This window comes from Mesoplodon mirus (assembly GCF_964341445.2).
Source record: "Mesoplodon mirus genome assembly, chromosome: 4".
NCBI classification, from domain to species: Eukaryota; Metazoa; Chordata; class Mammalia; order Artiodactyla; family Ziphiidae; genus Mesoplodon; species Mesoplodon mirus.
Window position 1 is genome coordinate 161,823,254 of NC_138979.1, and position 26,307 is coordinate 161,849,560.

Here is a 26,307-nt window from a genome sequence, read left to right on the forward strand (position 1 = left end):
CTCCACAGATTCAAAATAGAAAAGATAAAAGTATAGTCTTATCTCAAGGAACAAACTCAAAGGTAAAAAAAATAAATTTTTGCCTTTAACACTTGCAATTTTTTTTTGCAGCACTTGCATTTTTAGAGATTGTTTTAAAATAATTTTCCAGCACAAAAATTCTCTAAGCAAGGCACCTGTCACCATGAGCATAAAACCTCTTGGTCTGTCTAATTCATTCCACTCAAATAATTTTAGGCACACATTTCATTTGGCCAGCTATCACTGTTCCCAGTCAGCAGTTACTAACAGCAAGCCTTAAGACTTACTAGTAGACATTTTCAGTATTATTTATTAAATTTATTAAATTGATATCTATTGGCACATGCAATTTGACTTCTATTCTTTAACTAATGAAAGTAGTTCTCATTCAATGGAAGCCTTTCATAAGCATACTTTTTTTTTCTTGGAGACTACAGTATGCAATTTTAATGCTAACCTTAATTATCACTGACCTTTTGACTCTCTTCTAACTACATATAACTTTTATTTATTTATTTTTAAAATAAATTTATTTCATTTATTTTTTGCTGTGTTGGGTCTTTGTTGCTGCGTGCAGGCTTTCTCTTGTTGCGGTGAGTGGGGACTTCACTTTGTTGTGGTACGTGGGATTCTCACTGCAGTGGCCTCTCTTGTTGTGGAGCACGAGCTGTAGGCATGCAGGCTTCAGTAATTATGGCACGCGGGCTCAGTAATTGTGGCTTGCGGACTCTAGAGTGCAGGCTCAGTGGTTGTGGCGCATGGGCTTAGTTGCTGTGCAGCATGTGGGATCTTCCTGGACCAGGGATTGAACCCGTGTCCCCTGCATTGGCAGGTGGATTCTTAACCACTGTGCCACCAGGGAAACTCATAACTACATATAACTTTTAATTTCATAATAAATCTTCAGGCTCAGGTTCCCAGAGCCAACAATTCTTTCTGCCTTTCAACCAGAGTGCTCATTTAACATCATTACTGTCACTCTGCTTACATATCTCTCACTTCTTCAGACCTTCTGGCCAGCTTATTTGATCCTTCAGGGGCTAATGTACTTTTCCTCACTGTTAGTATCATGTCTGCTAGCTCCCCTTGAGTCTCTGTCCAATGCTGTTCCTCCGAGGCTTTGAATCTCTCTGGAAGTGTCACCTATTCCAGAGTCCTGCCATTCCTGACTTTCCTCCACCTCCTAATCTTCCCTGGGGATTCACCTAACTGAGTACACTTCCTCCAGATTATGAGCAATTTGAGAGCAGGAGCTTGTGTTTTTCTTCTTGGTAGTCCCTGCGTATCTAGGAACAGTGTCCAATAAATGCGGGTTGAATTTCACTGAAATGAAATAACTACATAAGCATGTATTTTTACATACGATTCCAGTATTGCTAAATTCATGAAGAGAACAAATAATTTTATAACTAAAATCAAGTAAGTTGAGAAAAGAAATATAACATATACACGAACAGGAAATACTGATAATGAGATTTTTAATGAAAGATAAGGGAAAATGCATAACTTTTTATTTGCATGTTTGTCTTTTTAAAAAAAATACTACCTACATTTCTTGAGCCCCAGGACTGTCTGTAGTTTCTCTAATGTTTATTGTCACTTTAAAAATGTAGACTTCCAATTCAGTACTCATAAGTGCAAACTCTAAGCACACTCTCTCTTTATATGCTTATCTTATAAGAAATAGAGAACTGAGGTTCATGAACTCACCGCTCTCTCTTATCCTTCAGGTCTCCCCGCCACCACCACCCAAATTTATGATCCCATGATTATATAATTAATATATACTAAAAAAATTATATGAAGCTTACCTTCCACATTAATTTTTTCATGAAGTGTAATTGACATATAACATTAGTTTCAGGTGTACAACATAAAGATTCAATAATTGTATATATTGTGAAATGATCTTTTTATATTGAGGTAAAATTTACGTAAGATAAAATGCACATACCTTAAATGTTCAAACTGATGTTCTGACAGGTTTCTATATCCACATTACCACCACTCAACATATGATATAGAACATTCCCATTACACTCCAAAATTCCCTTGTGTGTCTTCCCAGTCAATTCTACCTCTTCCCCCATAACCATTCTTTTGACTTCTCTCATCATAGATTAATTTTCCTTATTCTTTTTGTTTTATTGTGGTAAAATACACACAATATGAAATTTACCATCTTAATTATTTTTTAAGTATACAGTTCAGTGGTATTAAATACATTCATAGTCATGCAGGCATCACCATCATCGATCCCCGTAGTTCGCACCACATTGAGCAGTTAGAACTTACATAAAAATCCAAAGTCTGTCTTGACAACCTGGAGGATGGAGTTCAGGACAAGCATACCTGCTAGAGAGTAAGAGGACAACCCTGGAAATGAGGCAACCAGAAAAGGGGAACCTAACTTCTATGTATAAATTTCACCCAAATCTTGGGCTGACCTCTGGACAATGTATATGCAAGTTATACTCCAAACTCTACAGCTGAAGCTAGGACTGAACATAGATCTGAGCCACAGCCCACCGAGGGGAAGAAAGAACTGCAGTTTGAGTTCAGCCAGGTTAACTGCCTATACACACACACATACATACTCACTCTTTGGAGCAACATAATACAGTCCAGTATCTACAACATTTCACAATATCCAGGATACGATATGAAATTATTCAACATATGAAAAAAATGGGAAAATACGACCCATTTTTAGAATAAAAGATAATCAGTGGAGACCAATCCGAAGGAGGCTCAGATGATAGAATTAACAGACAAGGATTTTAAAGTGGCCATTATAACTATGAACAAGTGTGTAAAGGGAAATAGGCTTTAATGAATAAAAGATAGGAAATTTCAAGACGAATTTCCAGATGGAAATTGTGGAACTGAGGAAACCAATATCTGTAATCCAGAATAAACATATTAACAATATTGAATCTTCCAATCAGTAAAGCTATGGTATACCTCTGTACTTATTTAGGTTTTGTTTAATATTTATCATTAATGTTCTATAAATTCAATGTAGAGACCTTATACATTTTCCAATATATATATTCTTAGATATTTGGTGTATTTTTATGATATTGTAAATTGTATTGCTTTATAAATTTCACTTTCAATTAATTACATTTAAATTTCAGTTGTGTATTACTGGCATATAAAAATATGATTTTATTCTATTTATGGACTTTGATTCCTGCAACTTTGCCCCATTTATTAGTTCTAGCAATGTTTTTATAAAATTCACAGGGTTTTCTATGTAAGCAATCATCTCTGTGAATAACAGCATTTTTTTTTTCTTATGACACTGGCTAGGTCTTATACTACTAATTTTGTATAGAAGTGGTGAGAGCATACATCTGTCCTTTATTCCTGATCTTAGAGGAAAAGAGTTCAGTGTTTCACCAATAAGTATCATGTTAGCTATAGATTTTTTATAGATATCCTTTATTAGGTTCAGTAATTTTCTTTCTGTTCCTAGTTTACTGAGAGTTTCTGTCATGAATGGAGATGAATAAATTTTGTCCAGTGCATTTTGATATCTAATAATATTCTCATATGATTTTTCTTCTTTATTCTCTTCAAGTGGTGAATTACATGATTGATTTTTTTTAACCTTAAATCACCATAAATACAGTTGGTCATGATATATATCCCATACATGAGACAGATACATTTATTATATTTGCTAATATTTTATTAAAACTTTTTGTGTGTATGTTCACTAGGCATATTGGTCTGTAATTTTCTTGTAATGTTTTTGTCAAGTTTTTTTATATCAGAGATGTGTTAACATCATAAAATGAGTTGGGAAGTTTTCCCTTCTCTGAAACATTTTGTGAAAGATTGAAATTATTTCTTGTTTAAATGTTTGATAGAGTTCATTGAAACCATCTGGGCTTAAAGTTTTCTTTGTTAAGAAGGTTTTTGATTACAATATTTAGATTTTCTCTCATCATGTTATTTTCAAAAAGTTGTATTTCCAAGGATTTTTTCAATTCATCTAAGTTGTTAAATATTTGACATAGAGTTGTTCATGATATCTCCTTATACTTTTAATATCTATATTCTCTGTATGATGTTCCCCCTTCTTCATTCCTGATATTAATAATTCATGTATTTTTTTCCTTGGGATCAGCTTGCTTGGAATTTATCAACTTTTAAATTATTTTCTTATAGCCAACTTTTGATTTTGTTGATATTTCCTATTTGCCCAGTTTCTATTTCATTGTGTTAAAATGTAAACTGAAGTACATTAAATTTTCAAAGAGTTCATTTGAGCACACATTGATTTTAATTGGGCAGTGCCAAATTGAAAATGGGTAAGAGCACTCCACTGGCAGAGACTAAGGGAAAGGCTTTTTTTTTTTTTTAATAGAGCAGACTCTTAAGCAAAGTAAGCAAATTATTTGGCTATAGCGTAAGTGGTTGCCTTACTTGGGAAAGCCTAGTTGGCTGTTTGTAATTGGTTGTTCTTAAATTTCACTTTTCAGATGTAAGTGCAGTGACTCCGGCGTGGGTTTTGGTTTGCTTACACAGACTGCCAAGGCATTAGAGCAACCTCAGTCTGATGGCGTCCTTGTTTAATTACTTTATTGGTTTCTGCTCTTATTATTTTATTTTTTATTCTTCTACTTTGTTTAACTTGCTTTTATTTTTCTAGTTTCTTAAAGTGGAAGCTTAGAACATTGATTTTACATATTTTTTCTTTTCTAATATAGACATTTAATACTATACATTTCTAAGGGCTGTTTTCACTGCATCTCAAATTTTGTTTGGTTGTGATTTCATTACCATTCACTTCGATACATTTTCTAATTTCTCTTGTGATTTCTTCTTTGATCCATAGGTTATTTAAAGTGTGTTGTTTAATTTCCAAATATTTGGGAATTCTCTAGATATCTTATTGTTTTAAAGATATAAAATTAATTGATTTTTAATTTAATACCATTCTGGTTAGAGTGTATTCTGTGTGATTTTGATCTTTCGATTTTTATCGAGATTGGTTTTATGACCCAGCATTTAGACTGTCTTGGTGTGTGTTCCACATGCACTTGAAAAGAATACGTGTTCTGAAGCTGTTGGGTATAGTTTTCCATAATTATCAAGTAGATTGAGTTGGTTGACAGTATCGTATAAATGTTTAAGTCTAGGTTGGCAGTTCTTTTTGTTTTCCTTTCAGCACTTTAAAGATAGCTCACCAGTGTTTTCTGGCCATCATTTTTTAATAAGTCAGCTAATCATTTGCATTGTTGTTCCTTTGTATGTAATAGTACCACTACCACCAAGCACCCCGCCACCCTGGCTGCTTTAAAAATTTTTTTTCTTTATTTTTAGTTTCAACAGTTTGACTGTGATCTGCCTGCGTGTGGATTTCTTTGTACGTATTCTGCTTGGGATTTGCAGAGCTGCTCAGGTCTTTAGGTTAATGTCTACCATCAACTTTGGAAATTCCCAGCCCTAATCTCTTTAAATATTTCTTCTGCCCCATTCTCTCTTCTTAACTGCTGGGATTCCAATTTTATACCTGTTAGATACTCTCCTCTACTGTGTCCAGTCTGCTGTTAATCATTTTGAATGCACTCCTCATTTCTGATTTTATATTTTTTCATTTCTAGGATCCTTGTTTGGTTGTTTTTTGAAAGATTTCATCTCTCTCTTGAAATCCTCCATCTGTTTATATATGTTGCCCACCTTTTACATTAGACTCTTTTACATATTTATCATTGTTATTTTGAAGTTCATGTCTGCTAAGTCCAACATCTGTAACACCTCTCAGTGTCCTTCTATTGACCATTTTCTTACATGGGTCATATTTTCTTGCTTCTGCATGTCTTTTATAATTATTAATCGTATGCTGGACATTTTAGGTAAAACCACAGACTTAAGTAAATAATGTTTACACACACACCCTCGCCCCCCCCCCAAAAAAAAAGACATGCTCATCCTTTTCTCAGGCTGCTAATGTGTGGGAAAGGGACAAAGGGAGAAGGGGTTGAGCCAGTCTGGTAATTAAGCTGGGTCTGGACTTTGTTGTAGCTTTAATTAGATTAAATTCACCTCTGGCTGCAAATGTTTTGGGGCCAGGATGGGACCACCAGTAAGATTCTAAAGATCCTTTTGTGCAAAGAATTTTGAAAAACTTATATTCACCACTATGAATTTGACACCTTCCTTCTGGTGAGATTGGAGTGATACTAACAAATATGGTTTTTTAATATTGTATAATGAAATATGTCAACATTTAGAAGGTCTGCATCACTCAGTGAACCAGTATTCCTAAAGACTAATGCTTGATGTTACAAAAATCTTGTATGGATACAAGATCCATTCAAAATGCAAGATAGACCAACAGAGTATGAAAAGCTCATTGATTTGGTTTCAGATTCTACAATACTAACTTTTAGACTATACTACATGTTGAGTTTTGGTGACGGTCAAAGAATAATATCCACAGTTTCTCTGAAACGGACTTTAATCAGTCCCTCCCCATCTCCCAGCCTTCAGTGTCCCCATGCAATTGATGAAAGAGTTGATGGGTGGCTACAGATTCGTTCTGTGCTGGGGCTTCTAAAATATCATACCAGCCCACATGCAGGTGTTAAAAGCTTGTCAGAAGTTTAGCTGGTAGTGCCTTAACCCCCGTCTATGACACATTCCTCCTCCTCCCAGGGGCCATCCTGGCTAAAAGTGAAGAGCTTGTCACTTCCTGGGATTATATTCATTTAGGTTTACTGTATGTCCTCGGCATTTTGTTAGGTTTGAAATAAGTATGATTTAGCAGCTTATTCAGCTTATTATTTTTTTAAGGTAAAAGTGACAGTCTCCTGAAACTTTCTACTTGCTCAGAAGCAGAAGTCCAACAGAAACTTTTGAATGTTTTCTATCTGTTTTTTGCCTTTGATTTAACTACAAGATGGTGAATGCTGGAGCTATAGTAAAATAGAGAGGGTTCTATTTCCTTATTTCTGAAAGTGGAGGGTAGGACTCCCCTTCGGGATCATGAGTTTTAGGAGTTCCAGAGGCCTGTCCAGTTCACTCTCACTCTCCCTTGAGCACCGTCTAGAACAAAAAAAGGAACCTACTATATTTATATGGATGGAAACCATGCTGAAAGACTGGGGAGAATGTTAGTACAGAAACAGGCAGTGTAAAGAGAAAGTCCTTTCTCTGAGATGGCCAGTGAAGAGTAGAAGAAGGTAGACTGATGGCTGCTTGTAGATCACACCTTCAGTCTCTGAGATGATCGGCTCTAATGGAGGATCAGGAAGGAGGATCGAGCAGAAAACTGACTGCTTAAAAGGGTAGATTATATAGGTGCCCCCTTCACTGGTGGACTGAAGAGGAGGCAAATCCATCCCTTTCCAGATAACCTGTTTTAGTCCTCAGCATAGAGCATTGCAATACAATTGTAATAACCATTTGGATACACTATACATTGGGGCTTTTATTTTTAGTAACTTGGAGCACTTTTGACCTCACAACAAATACTGTACTCATGACTAGATTGTGTTAACTTTGCAACACAGAATCCTCTGGTGGAAAATGGCCAAATTTATGTTTTCTGTATACTAACTCAGAACTGTAGGGCAGCAGTGAAATGGAATCGTTTGGGAGGGGAATGAATAGTAATAATCGTAGTAATGGTGGTGGTGGTGGTATAGTTTTGGAGCCCTTCCTATGTGCCTGTACTTTCACTTGTGTTAGCTCTTTCATCCCCACAATAACCCTATGAAATAGGTACTATTACCATATCCCAATTTTACAGAAGAAGAAAGTTTAAGGATAGTAAATATAGAGAAGTTGGATGTAATAAAGGCTGCAGTAGCGTCTGTCTAGTCTCTCCTCATCCATTTGGTCTTTGTAGATATGATTCAACCCCAGCTGCCCTGGGAAGGATTAGGAATGGGACACACAACACTCCATGAAGAATCACTCTGATTTTGTCCTTGGAAATACCCGCCAAAGCTAAGGGGGTTCCCCACCACATTTTATAATGACTCTCTGATCACATAGCTTCCTTATTCTGACCAGCACTACTTTGTACAGCTCGTGGGAGCTCTCCTCTCATTTGTAGGATTTTGGGCATTTACAGCACCTTTCCAGCACTTACTGTGTGTCCCAACTACTTTGTTTGAGATTGAAAATTTATAGGCAAAGAAAATGTAACCTCTTCCATCCTTGAATATCTATACATTCCATAAAGTGTAGTGGAATAAGTGCCATGGAAGTGGGTAGATATTCTTTCTTACCAAGAAATAGTAAGATTGTCCCCAGAAAGCACCTCCTTCATGGCCTTACAGTGTTTCTCATTAGAAGCACCATTGGCATTTTGAGAAGCACATATTTTCCTAGCACAGGGCTGGCTTTTCCTTATATTTTTTGACATTTGGCATGCTTGACCTCTACCTATTAAATGTCAGTAATCCCCCACCCCTATTATTAGGACAATTGAAAGCACACCCACACACCTGCCAACCCCCTGAAGAGGGCAAAGACGTCCTCGTACGTGGTCGCTCAGGTTTTGCTCAGATTGGGTGGAGGAAGCTGGGGAAATGGACTGAGGAATCATACTCTTTGTACAGCTGTCACATTCCTCCGTCTCATCCCTACCGTACCATCTTGAGACATCACATCATTCTGGGAAATCTTTTTTTTTTTTTTTGGCTGTGCCATGCAGCTTTCAGAATCTTAGTTCCCCCACCGGAGATCAAACCTGTGCCCCCTGCAGTGGAAGCATGGAGTCCTAACCACTGGACCACCAGGGAATTCCCCATTTTGGGAAATCTTGACACTGGAAGCATATCTTTATGAAGAGGGCAACAGCCTGCTCAGGAGGTTTTGCTTTGCTAAAGACCCGTGCATTTTACAAATTTCCTTCAAGTTCCTTACAACCAACATCCGTTTGATGGAACAGATATTAAACCAGAGAGAAAGATACAGCCCTTTAGTGTGTTTTGGCTAGAAGTTGGAGGGGTAGGGCATGCTGCAGGAAGGGCAGTGATGGTGAGAAACATTTAGCCCTGCAGTGCCACGGTGTAATACAGAAAGTAAGACAACGTTCTAATAAGAGGATGCGTGTTTAGAAAACTTTGCCGTATTGTTGGCAATTAGCTGCATATGTAGTCAGGACAAGACACCGCATAGTGCACTTTGAATCTTTGAATTTGAATCAGTTGTTAAACATCCAGAGCATTCCCACAGCTACCTCTTTTGAGTCTGTCTGTCCTACTCTAGAAATAATAAAAAAGTGTAAGAAGTTATTTATAGGGAATGTATACAATATTATATGTTAGTGTTGAGCAAAGAATAACATAAAAACTAAATTTTATAGAGAATACTTGAATCTCAAAAGTTTGGTGGGAGTAGAAAATGTATTACTAGTAAACTAGAATGAACTGAGGTTCAAGAAATGGAATGGAATTTTGGATGGAAATGGAAACTCATAGCTGCCATAGAAAGGACTATGTCGATATATAATCTCAGGTAAAACCCAAGTAACAGCGCACCTGGTGTCCTCCGTGTCAGTCATTACAACACTTGCATATTGCAAACCCCAAAGGCTTGTTCTTTAACTGTGAGATACCATGGCCTGAGTAACACCCACTGGAATTCAAAGCAAGCAAGTTTCTCATGGCACTGACCACACTGCCTTAGACAGCTGAGCACTCCTGCACCCATCCAGTGTTGCACTGTAAAAATTCCTTCCTCTTTGCTAATAGCCTCCACTTGCTTAAGCAACTTCTTTTTGTGACTTGGAGACTGCACTTATGTTACTGATGAGATTAAAAACAGCTTTCACTACAAAAGCTTATGTTGTTGCAGTCTGTTCAGTGTGTGTGCAGTTGGATGAATAAACCTCCTCTATCCAAAGTCCCTCGTTTGATCTTCTCTTGCCCACTGTCCTGCCCTTTACGCGTCCACAGACCCCTGCTGAGACTCTGTCCCTGGTCACCTCCCAATAAGGGGGCCTAGTTACAGACTCTGATTTCCAATTACAGCAAGAAGGCATTAAAGTAAATTCCTGCTAGGAATATTTGTTATTAAAGCAGTTTTTAGAAAACAAAACCAACCTAGCTAGCCCGTGAGGTGAATTCTGATATAAGCTACATAGTTATATAAATCCTTAAATATCGAATCCCTAAGTCTGGATTGCTTCTTGTGGCTACAAACTTCTGTGACCAGCAAGCCAGGAATGGAAGCAGAATCACAATTGATGAATTTTCTAACCTTGGGCCCGGTTATCATAAATAATAGTTTCATTCTAGATTCAAATTCCTGCCTTAATTGGTATGGAAATCTCAAGGTTATTCATCCAGGCAGTTCCTGCTGTATTATCTGTCTCTTCCCTGTGTTCATGTGTTCATTGGATCAGCTCACTCCTGCCTTGAGCCTGCTTTTCATTTACACCTGAATACCTTGCTCCATTGCCTCGCCTTCCACTCAGAGCTCACTCAGTTCCCTTTGCTATTTGCTGTATCTTCCTCACTAATGAGAACAGAGATCATGGTTTCCTCTGGCCCTTCCCTTCTTAACCCCAGAAGTCCTATTTGACTCCCACTCAACACTTCACTTTGTGAATAATATTAGCATTTTATTCACATAGTCGGGTATTTATTTACATGTGATTCTTGGTCTCCACATTTCCTCACATCTCTATAAGCCCCTTGGGAAAAATCATGTCTAACAACACGCACACTGAGACAATTCAAGAGGGATCATGGAAGATCAACTGTCATACTAAAAAAAAATAAGCAAGCTCTGAGCTTTTTAGTACTGTTCTCCAGGAAGATTAGCTGAATGTGTGTAATTGTGCAACTGAACTGTGGGAGCCAAACTGTGGGAGGAGGTGAGCAAGGGATGTGACCTATCAGAGGTGAGATTATGTGAGTAGAAAACCTTTCATCCATGGACTTCAGAATATATTACACAGACTTTCCCTTAACTCTGTGTCTGGAAATCTCTTTGGGAGAGGTAGAGAAACCAAAGCAGAGACCCAAAATGACCAAGCTATGAGAGAGAGGTCCCCCCAGGCAAGAGAGGAGCGTGGGCTTCTGGCCTCAGAAGACATCCCACAGGGCTCTGTTGAGGTCACAAGGACCCAGGCTGTTAATAACCAGGCAGCTGTAGGTCAGGACTCAGGAAGGTTCTGTGTAAACTCACCCCAGTGTTGTTGCATCTCGGCCACCGAAATGACCATTAACACCAAAGGATATTTACAAAGGGAAGAATAACACAATGATTTAAATCACTATGAATATGTCTCTTGAATTAGGCACTGTTTTATTTCTCTAAGCACCATTCACCAAGGTTTTGGGATAAGGTTGTTCACTATGACACTCTTTGTGTTTCTTCTATGTACAATTTTCTGGTCACTGTAACTCTAAAAGGAAAAAACCAAAAATACTAGGTAGTTAAAGAAGGTTCAGAGGTGAATAGCCAAAATGTTAAGGAGATGGAAGGATTTCCAAATAAGACTGTTCTAAAAATAAATGGGGACCTTTTCAAAAAAACAGTGGTAAAATAATACATAATACAAAATTTACCATTTTTAAGTGTACAATTCAATGGCATGTCGTACGTTTACAGTGTTGTACAACCGTCACCGCCATCCGTCTCCAAAACTTCTGTCATCATCCCAAGGTAAAACTCAATACCCATTAAACAATAACTCCCCATTCCCCTGTCTCCCCAGCCCCGGACAGCCACCATTCTACTTTCTGTCTCCATGAATTTGACTATTCTAGGACAAATCATACAATATTTGCCCTTGTCTGGCTGACTTATTTCACTTAGCATAATGTCTTCAATGTGTGTAGGCTAAATGTCAACCTGGCTGGGGACCTTGATGAGATGAATTCAGAATAAGGAAAAATGTATCTTCTCACACCAGTTATGTTATATGGGGAGATAAGCTCAAATATAAACACTTATTTTAAAAATTCAGGTACTTCACTAATGGGTGGCTAAGAAAAACCAAGACTCTTGCACAATTCACCCCTATAATTTTGAAGTTGATGTTTAGATAAGATGATTGTTCCTCTGTTCTTACCTTAAAATAACCTACGATCCTTCATTTGAAGCTCTCTGGGCTCCTCTTGGAGGTCCTTTGGGCAATCACAGGGGAGTGAAATTGCTATTTTAATTATTTAACATTCAACAGATATTTTTGTGCGCTGAGCACGTGCCAAGCCTTACGGCAAGCGCTGGGAGTGACTAGAATGGAGAGCAGAGCAGCCCGCCTTTGTCTTCATGGAGCTGCGATTTAGTCGGCGAGGCAGATAATTTATCCCACAAACAGAGTTGTAACTCCAAACTGCTTTCAGTTCTATAAAGGAAAAATAACTGAACTATGTCTCTCCTTACCTTCATTGTTCACACAACCATTCTAAGAAATCTGCTTTCTTTTCTCTTCAGGAGCCTCCAAACAGGTGGCTTTGCCTGGGAGGGAGAGGTAAAGAACAACGCGTATAGCAAGGCTACAGGGGTGGTCCCGCAGCACAGGTGCCACCCCACAGCAGGCAGCTACCAACTCCATTTTGCCCTGCAACAACTTGAACACCAAAAACTTCAGTCCCGGCAGCTTCTGGACCAGAGTCGAGCCCGGCACCAGGTAATTCAAGATAAGGCTTTTCCATGTGCTAATATCTTCCTTCTGTTGGTTTAAAAAAAATTTTTTTTTCTTTTTTTTTTTTTCATGAGAAATGTGGGGATAGTTTCTCAAAAGTTTACCAATGCCACCATGGCTTGAATGGTTCATGGGGAATCTACCCACGGGGAAGAAATGTTCTGAATCCATACATTGGCTTTGTGGGAAAGTGATCTCGAACCAATTTTGACATTCTTTCTTTCATTTGAATGAATGTTCCTCCACAAAAATCTCTTTTGTAGTATTTACCCTTTCTGTTGCCTGATCTTAGTTCAGTAATTTCCCAAAGGGTCTAATTCCCAGATACCTAAAAGCTAGCATTTTAAAGATTTTTTTCTAAATGTACTACTTCCTTGCCTTCATTGACTTGGTCTATTTAAGCACACATTAATCCTTTATGGCCTCTGAAGATTTTCAAGGAATAAATAACTTTCAAGTTCTTATAGGAAATGGTCTTAATCTAGGTCGTTGGTCTTCTGGTTTAACAGTTTGTACATAGAACAATGTATACAAGAATGTAACAATAGACACAAAAATTCTTGTTGTAGTGGAACTTACACTCTAGTGAAATATTAATTCCCTACTCACTGTCTATAAAATGACAAACTCCTGAGTCTATGTGTAAGGGAATTATATAAGTATATTACACTAGCGAATCAGTATGGCCCCAATTACAGAGGAAGTATGACTTCACAAAAAAGTCAGGCTGTGAAGACTTAAATTTTTCCTGATGACTCAGGATTATCATTAGAATCATGTTCTACATGATTACCATGTTCTACATGTTCTGCTGGGCTAAATCCATACTGATTTCTGATATTTGGCTGTGTGAAGAAATAGCTTATATCAGCTTGATCTCTTGTCATTTGCTCTTATAAAAATGTAGTGTGCATTAGTGTGTGCAAAATTAATATTCACTCAAAGGCTAAGAGGTAATGTTCCCAAGTTTTTTTTTTTTCTTCTAAATAAAAGTTATCATTATGCTCTCTCTTTTTATTTTTTTCAGTGTCATTCATCACTTGATCATCTTATCTGTGATAGTATAATCTGTATATTATATTAATTCATTGGAATTGAGAAATCATAAGTGCAGGCATTTGTTTAAGGTTTTTTATTTATTTGTTTGTTTGTTTGTTTGTTTGGCTGCACCAGGTCTTAGTTGTGGCATGCTGGATCTTTGTTGCAGCATATGGGATCTTGTTCCAGGGATTGAATCCGGGCCCCCTGTATTGGGAGCGCGGAGTCTTAATCACTGCACCACCACAGAAGTCCCCAGGCATTTGTGAAGTAGCTTTTTAGGTCATTTTTTACTGGAGAAAAATCCAGACTTCTTATCTGTAAAGCATGGAATATAGCATCATCACACTGCCCTCTGCCATGTAGAAATTTCCTTATTTAAATAGTCTTTGGGATAGCGGAGGCATTTAGGCCAGTTTGCAAACAAAAAAAAAAATTTTTTTTTTTTGGCCATGCTGCACGGCTTGTGGGGATCTTAGTTCCCTGACCAGGGATCGGCAGTGAAAGCATGGAGTCTCAACCACTGGACCGCCAGGGAATTCCCAAGAGCTTTATTTGGGGTCTTAAGGATTCCAATTCAGGAGACAGATTTGGGTAATACCAAAAGATTATTCCAAGGAAGAGAAAAAAGTCAGGGGCTTACAAAGGCAAAAGCCACAAGGTTGTTCAAGAATTATGATTGATCCTGATGCACGAAGGGAAATATTTATCCTTAAAGGATAGGCAGTTATGAGTTATTTTAGGGTAAGGGTCCAATAAATAAATAGGCTATCACAAGTTATTTTAGAGTGTAAGGGTCCACTAAGTATCTTGAGTTTCTGGAACATTGGGTAGATGTTCTGGATTCCTATGTTAAGACAAGAAGTGGTCCACTTTCAAATTCCATCCCTGCTAAGATGTGCAAAATTCACACTTCCTCAGTGGCTTCCTGGCTCCATTTTAGAGAGCCCTCTTAGCAATAACAACTCCATTTTAATTTTTCTTCCACAGTATATCTTAGTTTTTTTTTCAATCTGTGTAAATTTCTTAAAACTTTTTAAACTTCTGAACCCCCTGCCATTCAGATTACTTAAGAATGCCAACTTAATCAGATGCTGGATAGTGGAAATATATATAGCCTTATTTCCCTTGTTTGAGTATAATCTGTGGCTCTAATGCATCTAGACAGTTGGTCCCTTTTAATGCTTCCATACCTTGAAATGGTGGATGATTAAAGAAAAAAATTAAAAAGGAGGTGATTTACAGAGCACTGAGGTTTTGAGGAAAGAGAGACAGTTTTGCTGATTTTCACTTTTAGAAACTGCTTCATTTATAAGTCCTTCTCATTCTTTTGATTAGCTTCCAACAAGTCACATTCCTTTGAAAATTCAGAGTACTGCTATTCTTGTGTGGATTTTTTTTTTACTGGGGATTATACTGATTGAGTTTCACTGAACTATGAAGTATATGGAAAATATGTTTTTTAGAATCTGTCAGAATGCCTGTTTTAGGGAGGAGTCAGCACTCCCAAGAAGGGAGTTATCTCGTGTCTTCTGGAGAGGGAACAGAAAATCTTTTATCATAATTTTATATATGTTTATAACATCATTTTATTTTTTCCCCCATTCTTCTAATCCACAGTTGATTTAGGTCAAAATGAGTAAGCGTGAAGTTTGGGACTGTGGGGGAGAGTGAAAGAAACTAAATTCTATTAGCTTGAAGAGTTTATAACTAATAAAATAGCAAATAAGATAGTAAGTGTTCTAACATGAAGAATAGTACCTTAGAGCGCTTTATTTCAGAGGACATTAAGAAACACTCCACAGGAGGAGCAAAGCCCTATTAGATTTTTAAGCCTGTGTTTTTAGCTCACCTTGTGACTGTGCTAGACCTGACCCTTATAATTACAACCAAGTGATTGCTTGAAACATGGTTTGCCTCCTTAGGATGTCCTGTATGTCTGTCCTGGGGTTAACCCCTTTAGACAGAGATGGTTTCTCTGATGAACTTCTTATGCTTTGGATTCAATTTTCTAAAGTGTAGGTAGCCATTGATATAACTAACAATTTGGTTAATTGCCTGTTTGAGAGCAGTGAGTAGAATTGAAATCTGATTTACCTAGTATCCATTCACAAGAGAGATATGTTTGTGGACCAGGACATTAAAAGGGGCCTTGTATTGTATTGTATTATATTATATTATATTATATCACATCATATCATATCATACATGGACAGGCAGTGCCTTTCATAGTGATCTCCTAAAAATATTGTTGGAAAAATAATCATGCAGCCTTTCTTGCATTACATGCAGAGAAGTTCTCCATCCTTTCTGCACTTAGATAGCCAGCTTTTTTTTTAAATTAATTAATTAATTTGTTTTTTAGATAGCTTTTTTTTTTCTTTTTTTTTTTTTTGCTGTATGCGGGCCTCTCACTGTTGTGGCCTCTCCCGTTGCGGAGCACAGGCTCCGGATGCGCAGGCCCAGCGGCCATGGCTCACGGGCCCAGCCGCTCCGCGGCATATGGGATCCTCCCAGACCGGGGCACGAACCCGTATCCCCTGCATCGGCAGGCGGACTCTCAACCACTGCGCCACCAGGGAGGCCCTTAGATAGCTTTTTGAAGGTATTAATTTCAAGGAGGAAAACTCTGATTCAGGATATGAGTTTGGAAATGGGCGTCTCTAACCATTCATGCAGTGTAAGCTTTGATCCTCATTTCTGTCTAGCATTTCACTCATAAATCTAGGAATTTTCATGTACCGAATCATCCCTACAAAAGACTGGTCCTATAGCATGGACCTGGGAGAGGAAAGTCACCTGGAGCCATTGGTGGAGGCTTCCAGGGCCAGAGGTACAAGGAAATAGGTGTGATCCAGTCCATTTGATAGAGAGCATGATAAATAAAATAAGACAAAATTGAAACTATGAGCTTTTACACACTGATGGGTAAAACTAGCAATTAAAAAAATCATTTTAAATCAGAGCAAGGGTCAGCAAGGTTTTTCTGTAAATGGCCATATAGTAAATATTTTAGGCCTTGCAGGCTGTACGTAGGGTCTGTGGTAACTACTCAGTTTTACCATGGTAGAATGAAAACAACCATAGACAATATGTAAATGAATGAGTGTGGCTGTTGTCCAATAAAACCTTATTTACGAAAAAGATGGCAGGCTGGATTTGGCCTGCAAGCCGAAGTTTGCAGATCCTTGGCTTTGAGCAACAGAACCCCTTGGAGTGTCTCTTAAAACACCGGTTGCTTCCCTGACCCCATTTCTGATTCAGTAGGTTTAGGATAGGCCTCAATTATTTCCAAGTTCCCAGATGATGCTAAGCCTTTCCTTCTGGGGCCCACACTTGGAGAACCATTAAGCTAGAGAGAAAGTGATTAGAAATGTCTCCTTTTTATTTGTCTTCTGTCTCTTGAAAGGGAGGCTGGATTTGTTAAAATTTAGTGTTGCCCTTATAAAATTTCAGGCAATCTTTTTTTTTTTATAGGAACTTTGTTTCCATCTTTTTCACTTCATCTACTACAGTTTCCTTATAAATAAGTTTTCCAAACTTGAAAACTTCCTGTTCATTCTTCTTATCAGGGTACATTCTGCTCAGCAGCCACTGCTCCCAGGATTCAAGTTTTATGATGGATGAGAGATAAGTAATGGGACAGATTCCTCCCTCTTTGTTTTAGTAAGAATAGCCAACTCTTAATAAGCACTTACTGTGGTCCAAGCACTATTCCAGGTGCCTTACATATATCAATTCATTTAAAATGAGTTCCAGGATAGTTGAGGAAATTGCAGGATCCTGGTATTCTAGGGATGGTACAGTGACTGTGTGTGTTGATACATCTGAGTGTGTCTTCTCTCCGGTTTCCCTCATTGCTTCCCACTTCCTTCTCAGACTGGCTTCCTGCCCCTGAAGGAGAAGGATAAAAACGTTTTCTGTCAGCTGAGTGGGGGGACTTTCTTGGGCAGCAGTGACTGCTGGTGACATCAGCATGAGTAGCTCTCCCTGCTGGGGTCTGTGAGGAGGGCTACACCGGCTCTGAGGCCCGACTGACCTGATTCTAATTGCCAACACTGAGCTGATGTTATTCTTGGCCCAGGGCAGAGCGATTACTCAGTAGTTTCTGTTAAAGTGATCCTTTGTTAAACCTCTGCTCTCAACCCCCATCTCCTGCCCTCCCACTCTCTTCTCTACCTACTCCAGACTGAAAAAAGCCCCAAAAGCAGAAAAATTAAGGATATTTTGATGGCCAAGGAAGAACTGCTGAAATTTTTTTTAACAACAGAGGGGGAGAGAGGGGATAAGTACATCTTAATTTTTCACTGGTTTCCAAAGCCCTTCCATTTTTAGTAGACTTAATTTTCCACATCGTAAGGTAACTCAAGGTAGGAAAGAACCGTGCATCCTCAGTTTCTCTAATCCTTCCACTCTGTCTGTGCTTTACTTCCCCCATCCCAAGATGGCCAATTTCACCAGACTAACCTAGATTCGGTGAGGGGCAACAGAGACTAATGTCCCCAGACAAGCAGGGCAGGGGGGCAGCTCAGTGTCCACCTGAAGGGGCCTTTCAGTACAACAGCAACATCTTGAGGGCCAAGTGTAATGAGCTTTTTGCTAATGGCGTGTGTGTGTGTGTGTGTGTGTGTGTGTGTGTGTGTGTGTGTGTGAGCGTAGTCTCACAGGTGTGGAAAGGATTCCCGTATAAACCCAGCCAAGTCTTGTTATTCTGCTCCTAAAAGTTCATTGCATGTGTCTAGAAAAATTCTGCCCCACCTGCAGCAGTGAATACTGTTTCTCCAGGCCTTCAGCTGCTGTGTGTTTGTGTTGTAGGGGAGGGGAAAGAAAGAGAAATTCAGCAGGCGCCGGGCTTTTCCAGGCAGCCAGCAATAACACGCTAGCCCCTCAGTGCGGCACAGGGAGAGCAGGCAAGCAGACTGGCTCTGCAGGGGGAGTCTTTTTACGTCTTTCCAACGAGAGTACCTGGGAAGAAGGTTGGCTGGGGTGGGGGGTGGGGGGTGGGGGTGGGGGTGGGCACGACCTCAGGCGTAGCTCCTGGAGCAGGGTGACTTGTACTGCTGCTCTGTTTTTTTGTTTTCATTTGGTTTTGGGGTCTTTTGTTCATTTTTGTATTTCCTTCTGACCTGTATCAGAAATTCATATAACACTTAGTTTATAACTTGTTTATGATTTTCTTAGAACCATTTGATTTAGCAGATTTTGCCAAGCCAAACTCTTTTCTTCTTACCTAATGAAAAGACATTGAAAATACGTGAAATAATACACGTAAAACTACATTCAGCTGTTCAGAAATAGGCACTGTGGACAGGCTTTGCAGTCAGATAATCCTGTTTAAACCTGAGCCCATAACCTGCGGCAGGTTATCTGAACTTCCTTGAACCTCGGTTTCTTTATCTCTAATATGGTGATGATAATGTATATCTGTGGGTTTTCATGAGGATTATATTCCTCAGGGTGTTACCATGTGCCAAGCACTGAACCTGGAGGGGTATTTGTGTTATCACAGTGAATCTTCACAGCTGCCCTCTTATTAGCCCCATTTTCCAGATATAAAAACAGAGCATCACTTATGTGACTTTCCCAGGCTCACAAAAGTAATAAATGGAAGAGCTGGTGTTTTTGAATCCAGGGGTGTCAGGCTCCAGCATTCTAGTTCTTGGCTATCATGCTCTATACTACCTCTCTGACAATATTCAGGCATTCAATCACTAATAGTTATATATATTATTACATACATTTTATTTTTATTTTTTATTATAATTATTTTTTAATTTATGTATTTATTTTATTTATTTCGTTTTGGCTGCATTGGGTCTTCCTTGCTGCATGCGTGCTTTCTCTAGTTGCGGTGAGCAGGGGCTACTCTTTGTTGCGGTGCGCGGGCTTCTCATTGCAGTGGCTTTTCTTGTTGCGGAGCATGGGCTCTAGGCACGCGGGCTTCAGTAGCTGTGGCTTGCAGGCTCTAGAGCACAGGCTCAGTAATTGTGGTGCACGGCTTTGTTCCTCCTCAGCACGTGGGAACTTCCCAGACCAGGGCTTGAACCCTTGTCCCCTGCATTGGCAGGATTCTTAACCACTGCGCCACCAGGGAAGCCCTACATACATTTTAAATTGCAATTCATGCGTTGGACAAGTACATCAACAAGTACATATTGACACCTATAAAACTGTATTTGAAAAGTTAATCTCAGGTATCTTAACTGGTCTCCTACTAGACAGATACACTGTTGCAAAAGAAAAGGTTTACTAAACCTTTATCCCAGTTACCTCAAATTCTTAAAGAGATGTCTTAATAAGGTCTTCCAGGGCTTAAAACTCTTAGAAATGCCCATACTCTGCACTCCCTTGTGCTTTTATTATTTAGGAGCAGTGTCAGGGACTACCGAGTCTTGCAGAATCCTGAAATATATTCTAGAAGTTTGGAGATTCAGAGCATGTGTGTGGGTTGTTATTGATAACATAGGAATTATCTCTTCAATAATCACTTCATCCTTTCAACCCCGTTGTTGTCATTGGTCATACTGTTTTAATTTTGTTTCTATGATGGTGTTTTTGAGAATACTGTCAGGAAACACAACAGGTGTCTACCAATGTGAATACCACAGATTGACACTTTTGCATGATTAGTATTATGCTTGCTTTTTCAATACCATAGAGATCTGATTTTTTTTTTTTTATTTACTTTTGGCTGCATTGGGTCTTAGTTGCAGAGTGCGGGCTTCTCTGTAGTCGTGGCGCACAGGCCCTAGAGCACGTGGTCTCAGTAGTTGCGACACGCGGGCCTAGTTGCACCGCGGCATGTGGGATCTTAGTTCCCCAACCAGGGATCAAAGCCTGCATCGGAAGGCAGATTCTTAACCACTGGACCACCAGGGAAGTCCCCAGAAATCTGATTCTTAATGCATTATTTCAATATAGACATCAGTTCATTATGCTGATTCCTTACTACTAGTAACAGAAGTCCCCTGGTTACCACCAGGGTGTTTTCTAAGCTATTGCTAGAGTAGTGTCTCTCTGGAATCTTGGAGGAAGGAAGGTGAAGGCAGTGAAATGGGTGTACAGTGAGTGCCTCTTGTATGCTAGATATAATATTATATCCATTCCACTGATGAGGCAACTGATGCTCAGAAAGTTTAAGTGACTTACACAAGGTTGCCCAGCTGGCTCATTGCAGTTGTAATAGCTAAGCCAGGTCAGAGGCTTCCAAAGCCCTATTCCACTCTACCTCCCTCCCCCTTGAGTAAGTGACTCTTCATTTTCTTCTTGTTTTATACATTTATCATCAGTCAGATAAGACATTCCAATTTTATTGTTGCTGCTGCTATACACCCATACACACAAATATAAAAGAAAAGGTGAACACAATGAATCAAAATTCAGAACTCCACTTGTAGGTTTGTTAAGAGGCAACTCTTCACCTACCAGCTGCTTGGGACCGACCTTGTTTGTTGTATATCCTTAAAATGTGGTTTTGCTACAGCTGCCTGGTGGCCAGTTTTATTCCCTCCCCTCACTCTGTGACCTGTGGCTTTTTCCTGTTTGTCTGTGGGCATATGAGGGACTCACAGCAGTAACTTCGCGTGAGATGATGAAAGACCTCATCTTTAAATGTAAAGAACCCCACCCATCTGCAATGGATGCAGCCACAGGAAAAAACTTAACAGGTATATATGACAGCAAAGTCTGTGTAAGATGAACAATAGGTCAATATGTGATATTCTGAGCCAAATAAAACAAACTAAACATTTGAAGACAAAGACAAGTTAGGTATTTATAAACTCTGAATTTAAAGTTGTAAAGAACTCAGAGATTGGCTTTTCTAATTATTTCATTTACTCATCAGACAATGTAAGACACAAACATTATTAGGAGAACAAGGGCCTTACTAAAACTACTAGTAAGTAAAAGATAAAAGAGACAATTGAAAATGAGGCTATGAGTTGTTTTTTTTTTTAACCAGTTGAACTCTCAATCTGGGGTCATTGCTGATCTTTTGAAGTTACTTTATTTATATATTATACACGCACAGACTCACACATGCATACACTTACACATTTTAACTTTCAAAATAAGTAACAAAGATTTGCTTACACACAAATTTTTTTCAACCTTTTCTTCCTGGAGTAAAGTGAGTGAAATCTCTGTCTTTTAAATGCGTCTGGTGAAAATTGGACACATTGCTAAGTTTGCTTTAGATTTGCTTTGGAAGGGGGATTTGATTTCAGTGGATTTGCTTTAAAAAGGGAGTCAGCATAGCATAAATGAGGAAGGCAGTGTAGTACAGTAGGGCTGTGAAATCAGACTCCTCCGACGACTTGGATCTCACTTCCTACTTGGTAGCTTTGCCATCGTGGACAAATTACGGAACCTTTTTGTGCTCTGGTTGCTTGTTCTGTGTATGGAGGTGATGATGGGACCCACCTCAAATGATTGGGAACATGCTATAACATGTAAAGCACTTAGAGCAATGCTAACCATGATAAAAGCTCAATAAAAATTCATTTCTCTAATTATTATGTATTACTTTTTTTCCATTGTGGTAAAAAACACATAACATAAATTTACCCTCTTAACAATTTTTGTGAATTGTACAGTATTGTTAACTATATGCACATTGTTGTACAACAGATTACTAAAACTTTTACATCTTGCATGACTGAGTCTCTGTATGCATTGAACAGCTCCGTTTCCCCCTCCCCTCAGCCCCTGGTATCCACCACTCTACTTTGTGTTTCTATGAGTTTGATTGCTTTAGATACCTCATATCAGTGGAATCATGTTGTATTTGTTTTTTAGTGACTGGTTTATTTCACTTAGCGTAGTATCCTGAAGTTTCATCCATTGTAAGTTATGGCAGGATTTCTTTCTTTTTTAAGGCTGAATGATGTTCTATCACATGTATATACATTTTCTTTATCCATTCATCAGTTGATGGGCATTTAGATTGCTTCCAATCTTAGCTATTGCACATAATGCTTCAGTGAACATGAGTATGCAGACATCTCTTCTGTTATGTATTAATTTTAACCTTAAATATACATAACATTATAATTTCAACTTGGGGTTTTAGTTAAACCCCCTGTGCCAGAAGCAGAAATTGGTTTACATGATATTCAAGAAAGTGGTTTAGGAGAAGTTCAAGGCTCATAAAATATTAATTAGCTACACTTTTTAAACTAATATTTACTTGTTTGGACAGCTGAAAATTATAGCAAATTAATTTCACAATTGCTAGAGAGAGATGTGAGGAGAAAGAATGATTAATAGTACCATGGTAAAACGATTAAAAGAATATGTTTGTCCAAAGGCATAAATGTCTTATAAACATTAAAAAAAAGAGAAACAGCATTAGCATCAAATTATGAGCCAGCTTTTCATGGGACATGTAGTATTTCCTTATAATAATCAAGGAAAGGTAAGGGAATTATTCTCCCAAACATACTGACAGAAATGTATTTGGTACAGCCTTTACAGAGGGCAATTTGAGAATATGTATAAAAAAGACAAAGAAGAAGCAGCCTCTTGATCTAGCCCTTCTACTTCAAGGAAATTATTTTAAGGAAATGATCTGGCATATGTCAAAAGATATAAAAAATAACATGATGTTTATCACAACAGTATTCTTAAATAGCAAAGTAAACTGGTGACAGCCTTAGTGTGTGTGTGGTTTCAAAATGGAAGTATAAGATTTTAGGGGGCCTACTTTTTCCCACTTAAAAATGTTTTAGGAACTTATTTCCTTAACTGCAAATATAGATCTACTGTGTCAGTTTATAGTATTCTACTATTGGTGATTGGTTAAGTAAATTATGATAAACCATGATAGAAAATACACAGCCATTAAAAACAATCATCTAGATCTACCCATATATATATGAAAAAATGCTCAAGATAGATATTTGAATTAAAAAAAAGTCTCCAAAACATCAGATATCATATACCATTTTTTTAAGTCCATGGAAATGCAGGTATATACAAAGAAAATAAGTGACTATACACAGAAAAAAAGTCTAAATGTTACCAGAGGTTATCTCTGAGAGTAGAATTCGAAATGACTTTTTTTTTTTTTTTTTGCGGTACGCGGGCCTCTCACTGTTGTGGCCTCTCCCATTGCGAAACACAGGCTCCGGACGCGCAGGCTCAGCAGCCATGGCTCACGGGCCCAGCTGCTCCGCAGCATGCGGGATCTTCCTGGACTGGGGCGCGAACCCATGTCCCCTGCATCGGCAGGCGGACTCTCAACCACTGCGCCACTAGGGAAGCCCTGAAATGACTTCTAAAACTGTTTTCCTTTTTCTAATGAACGTGTTTCAAAAAAACAAAAAAAAAACCCTTGGTCTGCCAAATATTGCTGGGCATTGTGGGAAAAAGAAATAGAAAGCAAAGCAGAGTCTACAGTCATAGGAGTCTAAATTTGCCATCAGACTATGAGCCTCTACCAATGTATGACTATTAATCGGTTCTGTTGTTAGAATGGGGGGTGGGCCTGTAGTGAGGGAATGTCATCCATGTGATGTCTTAGGGCTAGTTTCACTGGGTTTTCTGATCATGGGCTGCAACCCTGGCCTTAGCCAGCTGCCTCGTAGTTGGACTTCTTTGGTTGTAACACACACCTGGCCCAAGATCTGTTCAAGTGTCTCAATGCTATTGAAAACCCAACTCAGAGACACTGCTGGTATCTTTGGTTTGCGTACATGCAGGAGTCTGAGGCATGTAAGTATATTTGAATATCTGTTTTTAATGGCCTGCATTGTTTCTCAGATGTTAGAAGGTACAGTTGATTTAGGTGCTGCCTGAAGCACAGTGTTTTCAGTTGGTTGGTGAATAATAGTTTCTTCTAAATTGTTCTGTCCAGGTACACACCTGTGTTCACATCCTTTAGAATAGGTGATTTGCACTAGCAAGAGCCTTCTTTCCTAGTTGCTATAGGAGAAGTAGCTTCTTAATTTGTTTTAGAAGTGGAAGGGAATGCCAGAGGACTTCCAATCTCTTTGGCATCTCAAAGTCCTGTCTGTGTCATCAGTCTCTCTCTGTATCAACGGGAGCATCTTCAGGGTTTCTGTCCCATCCCTGTCGAGGTCCTAGCATTGCCCAGGGCCTTGTTGCAGTACCGGAAGTTGTATTCTTTCTCTTGCTCGGCTTTCAATCTCGTTCCAGCTGACAAACATTGTAAATGGAAGACAGCCAAGAACTGCATGCAGGGTGGGACAAAGGCCTTTTGGAAGCTTGCTTTTGCCAAAATAGAAACAGCTACCCTCACCCTCACCCTGGCCCCGAGCTCTTTACAGCATTGTATGGTTGCACAAAAGATGAAATGTGTTCTTTGCATTGAACAGCTCTCGGCCTGGTGGTAGTAGGATGAGTGCTTAGCATCTTACCTGCTCAGGAAGATATACCATCCCAGAACTTGAGCTGCCAGAACTAGAAGTGGCCTTGTATGCTATGTAATGGGAACTTTATCCAAGTTACAATAAAAATCTCATATGGGGAGAATAATGCCCCAAATGTGTGCTCTTCTGATATCAGAGTAAAAGGGGTACAAAGAGACATTAGCCCCGCTCAAAGAGAGATTAACATTTACCTGCTTCATCCCCCTTAATTTTCAAAAAAATGAATTAGAGAGTTATTGATATTTCACTGCAGGGAGGCATCCAGCTCTACTCTGTCACCAAGAAGCCTGAGTAAAGGCTAAAAGGGGTGTTTCTCTGGAAGGAATTAACACACACACACACACCACACACCCAGAATTTAATCTCTGAACAGTGTTATCTTTCTAGTAAGAGAGCTCAGATCTTGCTTCCCTGTGACCTTCCAAGTTTCAGTCTGTGTTCTGCCTATCAGAAATTCCTCCTTCCCACCCACGAGTACCCTTCTGTTGTGGGAGAGGGAGGGCCTTTCCAGTCTTTTGTCTGTGGCCAAGCCAACACTCAAACTGTGGTTTTCTCTGAGTCTCCTTGCTGAAGCATTGCTGTTTCCCACACCCAATAAAGAAGCAAAGGGCTTGTATTTGTTGACCAGGTCTTATACAGCTGGTGCTTATACAGCTCTCACATTCCCAGGACATTGACTGATGTCGGTGCAGCCCCCATCCCTGGGTTAACCCACAAGTGCAGAGTGCTAACACTGTATGTCCAAACCTCACCTTTTTTAGAAATTATATGGAGAGAACTTTACATAATTCTTCTGCTTATTTTTGAATGAATATCAGGACAAAACAGTTCATACAGTCTGTCATTGGTAGAGTTGTAGGATTAGGGCCAATACAGGCTACGGGGTGTACCTGGGGAGGCTGATTTCTGCCAGTAGTCTAAAAACATCTATTTATATGTCTGCCTTTAACATTAACCTGAGTACTTTCCTGGTTTGCTTCTTAATCAGATTTGATTACTTTAATCTCATTCCACTTAGTCTTGGCTTTGGTGAAACACCTGGGGACTTGTCTACATTACTGACTTTTGGGAATTTTGGATGGCATAGAATTGTAATAATTTCATTACCCATTCAGTATATGAGCATATGATCACCAAACAACAAATGAGAACCTGGAAGCTTTTTACTGTATTTGGAAAAAGTATCTGCTTTTTTGAGATGCAGCACATGTTACATTGAGGCTGAAA

At 38.9% G+C, this 26,307-nt stretch overlaps 1 protein-coding gene across 9 annotated transcripts in view; it reads left to right on the forward strand.

Annotated features, from left to right (window-relative positions):
• The window catches only part of TTLL5 (tubulin tyrosine ligase like 5), a 315,626-nt gene that overhangs the window by 201,590 nt on the left and 87,729 nt on the right, over positions 1 to 26,307 (forward strand). For all 9 annotated transcript variants that reach the window (XM_082618539.1, XM_082618534.1, XM_082618536.1 and 6 more), the window contains one exon: positions 12,439 to 12,634. In XM_082618539.1, coding sequence (XP_082474665.1) covers positions 12,439 to 12,634 — 196 coding nt within the window. The remainder of the gene's footprint in view (positions 1 to 12,438; positions 12,635 to 26,307) is intronic.